This window comes from Thamnophis elegans, chromosome Z (genome assembly GCF_009769535.1).
Source record: "Thamnophis elegans isolate rThaEle1 chromosome Z, rThaEle1.pri, whole genome shotgun sequence".
Taxonomy (NCBI): Eukaryota; Metazoa; Chordata; class Lepidosauria; order Squamata; family Colubridae; genus Thamnophis; species Thamnophis elegans.
The window spans coordinates 57,162,490-57,175,208 of NC_045558.1; the positions used below are offsets into that span (position 1 = coordinate 57,162,490).

Genomic DNA, 12,719 nt, shown 5'->3' on the forward strand with positions numbered 1-12,719 from the left:
GAATTCCAGAAACAGGATTAATGATCTTTATTATAGGAAATGGACCAACGTATTTCGGCCCCAATTTCTTTGATTTCTGGGTGGTTTGGAGAAACTTGGTAGACAAAAACACTCGATCCCCTACTTTGTACTCCCTTTGCTTCACCCTCTTTTTGTCGGCCTGTTTCTTGTGTGCCCGATAAGCAGCTTCTAATGCTTTGCGGGTCACGGGCCAAATTTGTCGGAACTGGTCACTCCACTCGGAGAGGGACAAAATTTGCGGCTTTTCACGGGGTAATTCTGGAATAGGTACAAAGTCCTGTCCAAACACAATCCTAAAAGGGGTGAAACCAATACTGCTGTGCTCAGAGTTGTTGTATGCCACCTCAGCATGTGGTAACAACTTGTGCTGCTGATAATTGATGAAACACCGGAGGTACCGTTCCAAAACAGAATTAGTCCGTTCACAAGCACCGTTACTTTGAGGATGGTGGGCGGAGCTTATCCCCTGGGTGGAGCCAATTAATTTCAGAAATTCCTTCCAGAAGAGGGAGGTGAATTGGACCCCTCTATCCGAAATTATGCATTCCGGTACTCTATGCAAACGGTATACATGAGAAATAAACAACTTAGCCAACGATTTAGCTGATGGGATTTTGGAACAGGGCACAAAATGAACTTGTTTAGAAAACAGGTGGGTGATGACCCAAATCATGGTATTTCCTAGACTCTCTGGTAATTCGACAATGAAATCCATCGATATCTCCTTCCATGGGGCCTCAGGGCGGGCCACACCCTGGAGAAGGCCTTGGGGTTTTCCTGGTGGGCGCTTCATGGCAGCACATATGGGGCAACTGGCCACATAGGACTCAATGTCTTTTTTCAATGGCCACCAAAATTGCCCCCTAAAACTAGATGTAGAGTCTTTACAAAACCAAAATGGCCTGCCATTCGGGAATCATGGGCCCGCTGAAGAACAAGAGTTTTCAGGTTAACAGGAACATACAATTTAGTCCCTACCCAAGCCAGTCCATCTTTCATAGTACATTCATTTAAATGTTCCTTGAACCAGTCATCAGACTCAAGGCTTTCCTTGAGTTTGCAGATGAGGTCTGTTGTGACCTCCAAATTTGAGTTGCTTTGGCTTCTGGTAACCACCGGGGCAGCAAGACTTTTAGCTGGGATGACTGGGTGAACCACGCTCAGCTTCGAGCTGTTGTATTGTGGAAGTCTGGATAAAGCATCAGCCATAAAGTTCTTCCCTCCAGGAATGTACTTGAGGGTGAAATTGAACCAGTCAAAGTGTTGCACCCACCGCATTTGTTTAGGAGATAGCTTTCTAGGGGTCTTCAACGCCTCCAAATTTTTATGATCAGTCCATATCTCAAAAGGGTGTTTAGCCCCTTCAAGGAAATGTCGCCATCAAAGCCCACCTGACAGCAAAGGCTTCTATTTCCCATATAGCCCACCGTCTCTCCATCTCTGTTAGTTTGCGAGAGGTGTAAGCGCAAGGCTGCAGGTTCGTTTGAAGTAACACTGCTCCCATCGCCACATCACTGGCATCAGCTTGAACGATAAATGGTGCATCCATATCTGGGTGTTTCAAAATGGGTTCAGCTGCAGAGTCGCTTCAGTTTTTCGAATGCGGCTTGACATTCCATAGTCCAATTCAATGGCTTCCCCGGTCTGGGTTTGGTCTCCCCTTTTGACTTTGGGAGATTTGTAATTGGCAGAGCAATGCTGGCGAATGAGGGAATAAATTGACGATAAAAAAATCGCAAATCCTAGAAAACTTTGTAATTGTTTGCGGGTGCGAGGGGGAGCCCACTCAGTAACAGCCTGGACTTTTGCTGGGTCCATCTTGATGCCATTGTGGGAGATGCGATAGCCAAGGTAGTCAATTTTTTCCTGATGAAATTCACATTTGGACAATTTGGTATATAGTTCTGCAGCCCAGAGTTTTTTGAATACTGATCGTACCAATGTCACGTGTTCTTCACATGTTTCCGTGTAAATAAGGATGTCATCTAGGTAGACCATCGCGCCCTTGTACAGGCAATCATGCAAAACTTCATTTATTAATTGCATGAAAACCACTGGTGCCCCCTGTAGGCCAAATGGGAGTACTCGGAATTGGAAACAACCAAGTTGGCAGTTGAAAGCAGTTTTCCATTCATCTCCCTCTTTAATTCTGACTCTGTAATAGGCCTCTCTTAGGTCCAATTTTGTGAAGATCTTTCCTTTACCTAATTGGGCCAACATGTCCTCCATCAGAGGGAGGGGGTAAACATTTTGTGTGCATACAGCATTAAGATTTTTGTAATTAACACAGAGACAAAAGGAACCATCTTTCTTTTCTCTGAACAATACTGGAGCGGCCACTCGTGGCCTAGCAGGTTCAATAAACCTCCTTTGTAAATTTTTACCAATAAACTTCCATAATTCTTCCATCTTGCGGGGACTCATTGAGAAGATTTTGGGTTTTGGAAGTTTTACCCCTGGGAGGATATCAATGCTGCAACCTGTTGCGCAATGAGAGGGCAATTTATCAGAGGATTTTTCACTGAAAACATCCCTTGTCCCAATATTCTTGTGGGATTTTCTCCTCCCAATCAATTTTTTCTAGCATTGCGGCTGCTTGGTTAGATTCAGTGTTAGCAATATTGGGAACCCCCCCCTTCTCCCTCAGGGGGTGTAGCAGAGTGGATGCGCAACCACCCTTTCTTCCAATTGATGTGTGGGTTCTATTTACGTAACCAGGGTAAGCCCAGTATGAGAGGCCAGTCCATTCCCGGTGCGACAATAAAACTTATTGTCTCCTGGTGAGTTCCCATCCACATGTCTATTGGTTCAGTCACAAACTGGGCAGGGCTTCCCCCAGCTATCGACCCGTCCAACTGGCAAAAAGCAATGGGGACTTTTAAAGTTCTCAATTTCAGGCCCAGTTTTTCCACTACTTCAGGGCTAACGATGCAACGTGTGCAACCTGAATCTAAAAGGGCCAGCATTTTTGCTTGGGCTCCAGTAGAGGGCACTTTAAGTTCTACTGGGATAGTCATGGGTCCCGATCGGGAACTTAGCAGACGTCCTTTGTCAGATTTTGTTTCACTTTCCTCCGATGAGGAGGATGGTTCCTCTTCCCCTGGAGTAGGAAGGAACTGTGCAGCAGGCTCCAGCCCTTTCATGGTGGTATCCCTTCTCTTCCCAGGCTGTTTGTCTGGCTTTCTCTCCCCCCCAGCAGAGGGCTTTGGGCCCATCTTGGTGCGGCAGTTTGCTACTCGGTGCCTCTCCTTCCTGCAACGGAAACAGGTGATCGACTGGGGCTTGCTTGCAGACCAACTTTTCCCTCCTTTTGGAGCTCCTTGGGGGGGGGTGTTGGGAGGGGTAGCCTTCTCTTTCTCACTGTCCTCACGGTACTTGTCTCGGGCTAAATCTATTTCCACATCCACTGCCAATTCATACCAGGGTTGCAATCTACGTGCCCCCCCCCCCCCCCGTTTACATAGTTCGGTATATATCTTTGTTTAAACCGTCCATGAAGCTGTCCATCAGAGCCTCTTTGCATCACCCCCGCATATAAACAGACAATTCATGAAACTCTTGTATATATTCAGCAACTGGCCTTTTCCCCTGGGTAAGGATTTTTATTCTGGTTCTAGACTTCCGCTCCATGAGCGGATCATCAAAGCATTCCTCATGGTGGCCATAAATCTATTATAGTCTCTCAGTAGGGGGGAGTCATTGTTATGCAGGGCAACCATCCAAGCCGCTGCCTTGTTTTCTAGCGCCATGGTAACCACTCTTACCTTGGCTTCTTCCGTGGGGAGGTCTTCTTCGAACTGTAGCATGAAATTCCATACCTGAACCAGGAAAAAAGACTCCCCACCAAATTTCACACCAAATGAAGGAACTTTAGCCATCCGGCACCTGCGGGGGGGGGCTCCCCCTCTTGAAATGGCTCTCGTGGCTGCTGCTGCTGGGGTCAGGGCTTCTTCATCCTGATCAGCTCCACTGTCTGCCCCCCGGCCCCCCTTGGGCAGAACAGGGTCCTTGCAGTTCTCTGTTTCTGGGAGATCAGCTTCTCTTTCAGGGCTGCTCTCACGTAAGCATCGCCTCTCCCAAGCCTCTTCAAAGAGTTTCGTAGCCTGGGACATCATAAGGTTCTCCTCATCGGCCTCCTGCCAAGCATTTGCTGGTCGCCGATACCGCCTTGTGGTAACTCCAGCCGGAGTTTCCTCAGGATCATACTTCTGTCCCACTCCCAAAGGCCACCTGGGGTGGACAGATCGTTCTTCCAAGTGTAGTCCAGCCATTTGCTCCATTTCCAAGGGGAACGAGAATGCAGTCGCTCCCACGTCATCCTCCTGGTCGCTGCCTGGGAGGGAAGTTCTTTTGAAGTTTGGGATTTTGTTACACTCCCCTCGGAAGGTGTTAGCTCCAGGATGTTACTTAATGTCAGGGCAGCCTCCCTCAATAACCAAGAAAGAAACCACTCAACTCCATTTTACAGAATTAAGAGTACTTTTACTGGTTGAGTAGATAGCAGTTAAGCAAAGCAAGATCTGAGGCAAAAGTGTGCGTAATCATAGATATCAATATGTGACCCAAACTCCCTCCCCCGGTAACCCCATCCCATAGTGCAATCCGCACACCCCTCAGGTGTCATGTGGGTTCCATCTTTGAAAAGCATCATCAGGTTGGTATGCTGGACAGTTGTCCTTGGTGGGCAAATCCACTATCTGCAGCATGTACAGTAGATGGTGAGAACAAAACTCCCTTTTCTTACAATCACTCCTGTACTTAAAACTTCCCCTCCCAAATACCATGCTTCCCCCTCCCCATTTCAATGACAGCCGAAAGCAAGTAGTGAAGCAGAGGCTGACATTAGGTTTATCCCTTCTTCAAATTGTTGCATCTTTTGCAAAACTCTGAAGCTGGCATGGCCAAGCTTTCTGTGCAAGAGATGAACACATGAATCATGTTGTGCCACATTTCCAAATGTTTGGACACATTGAATTTTTTGTCCCTGTGTTGGAAGAAATGTCCTTCTGGGTTCAGTTCTAAGGGGGGGGGGGGGTAAGACACTGGAAACATGGAAGCTGCTTAGAAAGATGGTTTAATGGTGGACAGGACCACATGGCTTGAGGTCCTGGGCAAAAAGGTGATCACATGCTTCCAGGTGTTGGGTGAAGAAGAAGAGAGCGAGAGGAGGGGCTTGCTGGGTTTTTAATACTCTGTTTGGCTCCACCTCTCTGTTTTCTGTTCCTGTGTAAGAAATGTATTCTGATTGGTTGTCAGACTCCCATGAGGCCATGCAACTCTCTAGGCTGAGTCCAGGTTTGGTTGAGTTCTCAGATGCCATGTGGTGAGTTGGGTAAAGGGCTAATACATGCTAATACTAGCATGCCTTGATTCCATCACCCTGGAGCTTAAAAGGAGAACTCCTTATTATGTAAAGGAACTGGCTTGGGCATCTTAATGGCCCATTGACAAAGGGAGATGGGCAGGAAGCTGTAGTGTGCTACTTTGTCTTTAAAACATGTTTCTCCCTTTTCACATCCAGGGAAATATAATATTCTGCCTTTTAAGTATTTCTTAGGATATTTCATTTTTCTAGGAGTGGGATGGGTTTTAGCTTCCTACACCTGCAATACATAAAGATCATCCTATTTTATGCCCTGTGCACATACATTCCCATTTCTTTTTATGAGACGTGTCCCATTTACAAATGTGGTCTCAAATCCTTGCTGGTCTAAACTGGAGACACTCAGTAAATTATGCTCCATTTCAGGCACACATAATATATTACTAAACTTTTCCTCCAGACATGGAATCAGCACACTGCCTTTTCCTGCAGCTTTATTTTGGTCATTTGCTAAGGCATCTCCTCCAGCTGGATCCATTCTGAAAAACAATTTAGACTTATTAACAATTGTTTGACTAGCCCCACTGTCTATTAACTTTTTGTCTCTGCTATTGTAATAGCTAACTTTTGCAACAGGAGCTTGTCGATCTGTTATTTGTCTTCCTTGCAAACAGTATTTCTTTAAATCAGTCCTAAATCACACCTCAATTTCAGCCAAATCTCTTTTGAAACATATGAAACACCACCTTTCTTTTCTTTCTCTTTCTTCATAGAAAATCTTTGCTGGACTGTAATCTGGTCTCTGTCTGTTGTTTTTCTCTCTCTTTGCTCCTTTGGCCCCTCACCTCAGGAATTTCTCCTTGTGGCTTTTTCTAAAATGGTGTTTGTTTTCTTCAGAAATCAAACAGACTTTATGGGCTTCCATTCATAATTCCTGTTCTGGTTTGCACTCAAAAAACAGCTGAAACAGTGTCCCACGTTTCAGCAAGACTATTTAGCACCAACAGTACCTTCTGAAATTCAGGAATCTGCATTCCACACTGTTCCAATTCAATAAATAAAGTTTGCATATGCAGCAAATGCCTCTCTACACAGTCTTGTAACTGGGCTCTGTATAATTGCTCGATAATTGCACAATATTGCATGCTGACACATTCACATGCACACTTCTCAATTTCAGCCAAATCTCTTTTGCAGTTTTTAAATCAGCTATATTCAAGAATTGTTCATCTTCTAAACTTAAGATAATGTAGGCCTATGCCTTATGGTGCCTTTGATCTGTGCTACTAATGGTGCTTGGGGTGGATTAATAACAATATCTCAGAGCTCCTTAGCCTTCAGGAAGCATTCCATTTTTCCAGCAATTCAACCAGCACACAAGTAAATAATTCAGCAGGATTCATGTATAAAATAACCTTCTTTATTCACAATATATATAGTATAGCTAAAAGTAACTCATATACTGTCAAAACCTCCCTACAGTATGTGATAGGCTAAAGCAATTAGGTCTTCACAGTGAATATTCAAGGAAAAGGTGTGATTCAAGGAACAGCAGAAAATCTCAGTATGTATCTAGCATTGTCCAGAACTTTAATCATTATAAAGAGCCAAGGTGGCGCAGTGGTTAAATGCAGCACTGCAGGCTACTGCTAGATCAGCAGTTCAGCGGTTCAAATCTCACCGGCTCAGGGTTGACTCAGCCTTCCATCCTTCCGAGGTGGGTAAAATGAGGACCCAGATTGTTGGGGGCAATATGCTGACTCTCTGTAAACCGCTTAGAGAGGGCTGAAAGCCCTATGAAGCGGTATATAAGTCTACTGCTATTGCTATTATAAAGTCTGACCAGGTTAGGTGAAATGAACTAATGGCCTGATTTAGTGTGATAAAATTTTAACTGATTCTTCTCACCTTCAAGTTCATTTCTGCCAATATTCTAGTGAAGTCATAATGCAGATGAGGAAGGTTGGAAGGCAATCTACATTCCTAGAACATTATTGGTCTTTTATTTGTATTGTTATGGTTTACAAAATTTTATATAAAGCAATAGTCTATAGATATGAGAAGGAAAGCAGGAGTAAAGAGAGAAGGGCTATAGGCATAATTTTTGCCCTTTATGGCAAAAAATGAATTGGTTCAGATTTTGATGAACATATGTGTAGGTGTTTTATTAGGAAAGCACTTATATAGCAGGATGTTGTCTTTTAATTGATGGACTGAAGAGAAAGTTCAAAACCAGATCTCCTTGAAATCATTAGAAATATTAAAATTATATCCAAAAGAAATATTTTATTTCATTGTCAGATAATCACAGCAACCAGAAATTATTTTAACAGGGTCATCTTTCTTTCATTCATTCTACATTTTTATTGAGAAATGAACTGTATGGAAAAGTGTAGAATGAAAGAAAGAAAAGAAGATGAAGCTGTTAAAAATAATTTCTGATTCAAGAAAGAGGATATTTATTTGATTATACATGTAACTACAGCAGCAGGAATTGTATTTGCCCAAAATTGGAAATTAAATACGCTACCAACAGATGAAGAGATAATAAAAAAAGATATTAGATTGTGCAGAGATGAATAGGTTGACAATGAAAATAAAGGATAAAGAGGAATCAAGACCTGGGAAAGATTTTATGATTGGCTAGAGAAAGGAAACTGGAAAAGAAAATAGGGAGAAGATATAGAACTCAGACAAGGCACTGTTAAACGGAAAAGGGGGTGAAGAAGGGGAAAACAGAAAAGAACATATTAAATATCTAAGTATATATCCAAAAGTGAGATATAAAGGGGGGGGGAATATAGTTAGGAAGATTAGCAAAGGTAAGGGAATAAGAAATGATATCAATATATTTGGGTTTGCGGAAATACCATCCCAAGGAAACATAAACTGAGATCTGAAAGAGACACTTACAATAATAGGAAAGAGGGAGAGAGAGAGAGAAGGAGAGAATGAAAGGAAGATGGGGAAAGAAGAAAGAGATGAGAGGAGGATGGAAGGGAGAGGAAGAGAAGGAGAGAGGGTAGGAAGGAGAAGAGTAGAAGTAGCAGAAAGGTAAGGGAAGAAGGGGAAGGAGAGGAGGAAGGAAGGAAATAGAGAAGGGAGAGAGGGAGAAAAGGAGAAAAGAAAGGGAAAATAAGGTGGTGTTATAACAGGAGGAAGGGATGGTAAATAAAGCAACCCAAACTGTATATTAAATAACCTATTAAATGAAATAATAAATGTATAAGAATGATAAATGTAAAGAATAACAATTATGTGAATATATACTGTATTTTTCGGAGTATAAGATGCACCTTTTTGCATCAAAAAAGAGGCTGAAAATCTGGGTGCGTTTTATACACTGAATACAGCATTTTTTTGCCTCCCCAAAATCCCTCTTATATCCCTCTATCTACTGTATTTCTCTCTCTCTCTCTCTCTCTCTCTCTCTCTCCCTCTCCCTCTCCCTCCCTCCCTCCCTCCCTCTCCCTCTCCCTCTATCTACCTACCTACCTACTCTCTCTCTCCCTACCTATCTACTGTACTCTCTCTCTCTCTCTCCTGTATTTCTCTCTCTATGTCTCTCTATCCCTCTACCTACCTACTCTGTCTCTCTTTCTCTCCCTACCTACCTAATGTATTTCTCTCTCTCTATCCCTTTATCTACCTAACTACTCCCTAACTACTTACTGTATTTCTCTCTCTTTCTTTCTCACTATCCCTCTATATAACTATCTACTTTTTTTTTTAAAAAAATTGCCTCTTCTAAACCTTGGTGAGTTTTATACTCTGGTGCATCTTATACTCCGAAAAATACAGTACTTAAAATGCTATGCAAGAGGACAAAAAAAAATTCTGGGGAAAAAATAATTTCTGGTTGCTGTGATTATTTGATAATAAAATAAAATATTTTTTCATATATAATTTTATTGTTTCTCATTAACACCTTAATTTTAAACATATGTTTTTACTTTTTTTAAAGAATGTGTGGACGCATATTCTGCTATTACTGCTGCAACAATTATGCCTTTTCAAAGCAAACTGGAAAGAAAGAACGCTGTTGTCGAGCTTGTTTTAAAAAAGTAACTGCCAATCCCGTTGATTCTGAGTTAAACTTGATACTCGAAGAATCATCTTCATCATCAAGTCTGCTGGCCTCACCATTGACCCTGGTCCACAAAATTTTGGGTGAGCTTCTATATATTTTTCAGAATTTACTGTGGCTTTACAAAACTTCAGATTAGATATTACCCTATTTTTTGGTCAGTTTGTTAAATAATTTCAGGATGTATTTCCTAATTTAAGAGACCCTAATGAGGAAATTAGAATTATCCTGTGAAACTGGGATGGTCACATGCTAGAATTATCTATTTTCTTTCCCCACAATAGTGCAATGTTGTATTTTCACTGTGGTGAAAATGTGTGCAAAAGAGCACCTAAAGCTTTTGGATTTCCTTTCAAATGCATGCTTCATTCATATTCAGGTAGTTTTGTAGGTACTAGAACTTTACTAGTACATATGCAGAACTCAAAATCTATCAAAGCAGTAGGTTCTCCTTCAGCTCAAAAATCAGAATCTATCTTTATGGAACTTTATGTGGATTAGGTAGATTATGTGGATTATTAGAATTAAGAAGAGATTGGATAACCATTTGTCTGAAGTGGTGTGGGGTTTCTTGCCTAAGCAGGGGGTTGGGCTAGAAGACCTCCAAGGTCCCTTCCAATTTTATTCTATCCTATCCTGTCCAATCCTATCCTATCCTATCCTATCCTAGGCAGAAATGGATATGCGCTTTATGCTATTACAGTGTTTTCCCGAAAATAAGACAGGGTCTTATTGGAGGAGAACCTGACGTCACAACGACACAACCTGCGATCTCGAAATCTCGAGATCGCAGTCGACACTTTTGTCTCTGGGTGGTCTAAACAGACCTAAACCATCCCGTAGAGATGGTGAACAGGAAGAATACATCTTGCTGATCACAGAGACATCGCAAAGTCTCTGATTGATCCAAGAGAAGTTCTTCTAGCCAGCGACAAAAGCGCAGCCATAAGATGATGAAGTTGGGATAGTTCCGGAAAGGAAGGAAACGGAAAGAGAAAGTGTGTACAGCTGGTGAGGAAATGTTACTGTTTTAAAAGAGACTGCCCAAAAAAAACCTTAAAGCTAAACTAAATTTGAGAACAGAAGAAATAAGCAGCGAAACTAAGCTACAATGGATTGCATTGGACAGTGTATCATCTTTCTTTTTAAATGCTATTTTATGGATGAAATTTGTGCAAAGCTTTTTAAAGTGAATCGATTAGTTTTTCTTCTACTTTTTTATTTTTGTAACTTATGGATTGAAACCCTTTTTTAAAATTTCTATATGAGTTTTTTCCCTTTTTCTATTTTGCCTCATTTAAGAATTTTACTTCTTTTAAACCTGGACTACAAAAAAGATACAAAAGGAGTACAAAGAAGCTTGTAACATTAGAGGGAAAGGAAGCAACACTGCCACGGAGGTTGGAGGTTTAAGACTTGGAAACATTTTATTTTGACTTCTCTCTTTGATCATTTCGATTTTGCGCTTTAAGACCTTGTAGCTTGTTTAAGAGAGTGATAAGAAGAGCACGGAGTGTGTATGCAGGTGTTCTTTTGAACCTTATTGCCAGCTGCAGAAAAGTGAAAACAAGGTCTTATTTTGAGAGATTATAAATGAATTTGTGGTTAATCTTAGAGAAAGCTTTGAAAGCCGGAGTGGCAGTGTTTACCAGTTGAAAGAATGGCACAATATCAACATCAAAAAGAAACTTTAATGTTGCAAGAGATAATGTTTGGAATTCAAAAACTACTAGAAGTATCAGAGAGAATTGAGGAGAAACTGGAAAACATAGAGCACATAACAGCAAAATATGATGGAGAATCTCAATTGGAAAAAGTGGAGGCTAGAGTCCTAAAAATGGAAGAGAAAAACGAGCACAAAGACAAGAAATTTGTTGACATCTACGGTGAATGGAGTGTGGCTGGAAATGGAGAGAGCAATAATAGCAATAGCAATAGCAGTAGACTTATATACCGCTTCATAGGCCTTTCAGGCCTCTCTAAGCGGTTTACAGAGAGTCAGCATATTGCCCCCAACAATCTGGGTCCTCATTTTACCCACCTCGGAAGGATGGAAGACTGAGTCAACCCTGAGCCGGTGAGATTTGAACCGCTGAACTGCTGATCTAGCAGTAGCCTGCAGTGCTGCATTTAACCACTGCGCCACCTTGGCTCTTTTAAGAGAGTGGAATATGGAAAGGGAAGCTAGATGGCCAGGAACTCTACCCCAGATGGCAAGGCATAGAAGAAGAAAAAAGAGAATAATTGATGGATTTAAGGAGAGAAATCTTATCAGAAGTATTGTTGATGACCAAAGATATGCTGATTAAAGAAACAGATGGAGGGTATCGAGACTATACAGTATAAGAGATGCAATAAGCAATGAGCTGTGAAGAGAAATCCACACAAATATTATCAAGGAAATAATCAGAAGATTAATTCCACAAATGGGAAAAGACATAAGATTGCATTATTATTGGAAAGATACAGGCTGATATATGAAAGCTTATAATAAAAAATTAGTTAAATTTAGAGCATTATGTAAAATATGAAGTGATAATGGATATGGTTAAATAAATAATTGTCAATGATAATGTATACATATGTAGTGGTTTGATAAGAATTAATTGGATATGAATGGTAAATGGTGACTATGAAAGGAAGATTAGAAATTTTGTTATGACATAAAACCTAATAATAAAAAATTTAATTAAATCTAGTTAAACTTTGAGTATTAGGTCAAAAAATGTTTTGATAATGATAATAACGTGTATGTATGTATGTATGTATGTATGTATGTATGTATGTATGTATTGGCTTAATAAAAGGAAATCGGATATAAATTGTAAACAGGGATTTGGAAAGGAGGACTAGAAATTTGGTTACTAAATATTGATTTTTATTTAGAATAGGTCATAAGGATTTAATGTTATTGGATGATATTGGAAATAGCTAACAAAATGCCATTATGTGGTTATGTCTTAAACTTTGGAATATTCTATGCAAAAGGACGTTAAAGCAATTATAGTCAAATGAAAATTGAGGTATGATAATAGTAATATCTATAAATATATTTGATTTAAAATATATGATTTGATATGAATTATAGCTGATTACTGTGGAAGAGATGCACAAAAGCTTTTTATAACCAATTAACACACTTTCTATAGTATGTAAAGAAAGAGGATTCTTTGTGTTGTGTTTGTGTTTATGTAAAAATAAAAATAAAAATTTTCAAAAAAAAAAGACAAGGTCTTATTTTCTTTTGACCCCTAATATATGGCTTGGGCCTTATTATCAGGGCGGGTT

The 12,719-nt window shown here is 40.6% G+C and overlaps 1 protein-coding gene across 2 annotated transcripts in view; it reads left to right on the forward strand.

The window, feature by feature from the left end:
* FYCO1 (FYVE and coiled-coil domain autophagy adaptor 1) overlaps positions 1-12,719 on the forward strand; it is a 130,241-nt gene that overhangs the window by 79,860 nt on the left and 37,662 nt on the right. For both annotated transcript variants that reach the window (XM_032235241.1, XM_032235242.1), the window contains exon 13: positions 9,309-9,514. In XM_032235241.1, the coding sequence (XP_032091132.1) occupies positions 9,309-9,514 (206 nt within the window). The remainder of the gene's footprint in view (positions 1-9,308; positions 9,515-12,719) is intronic.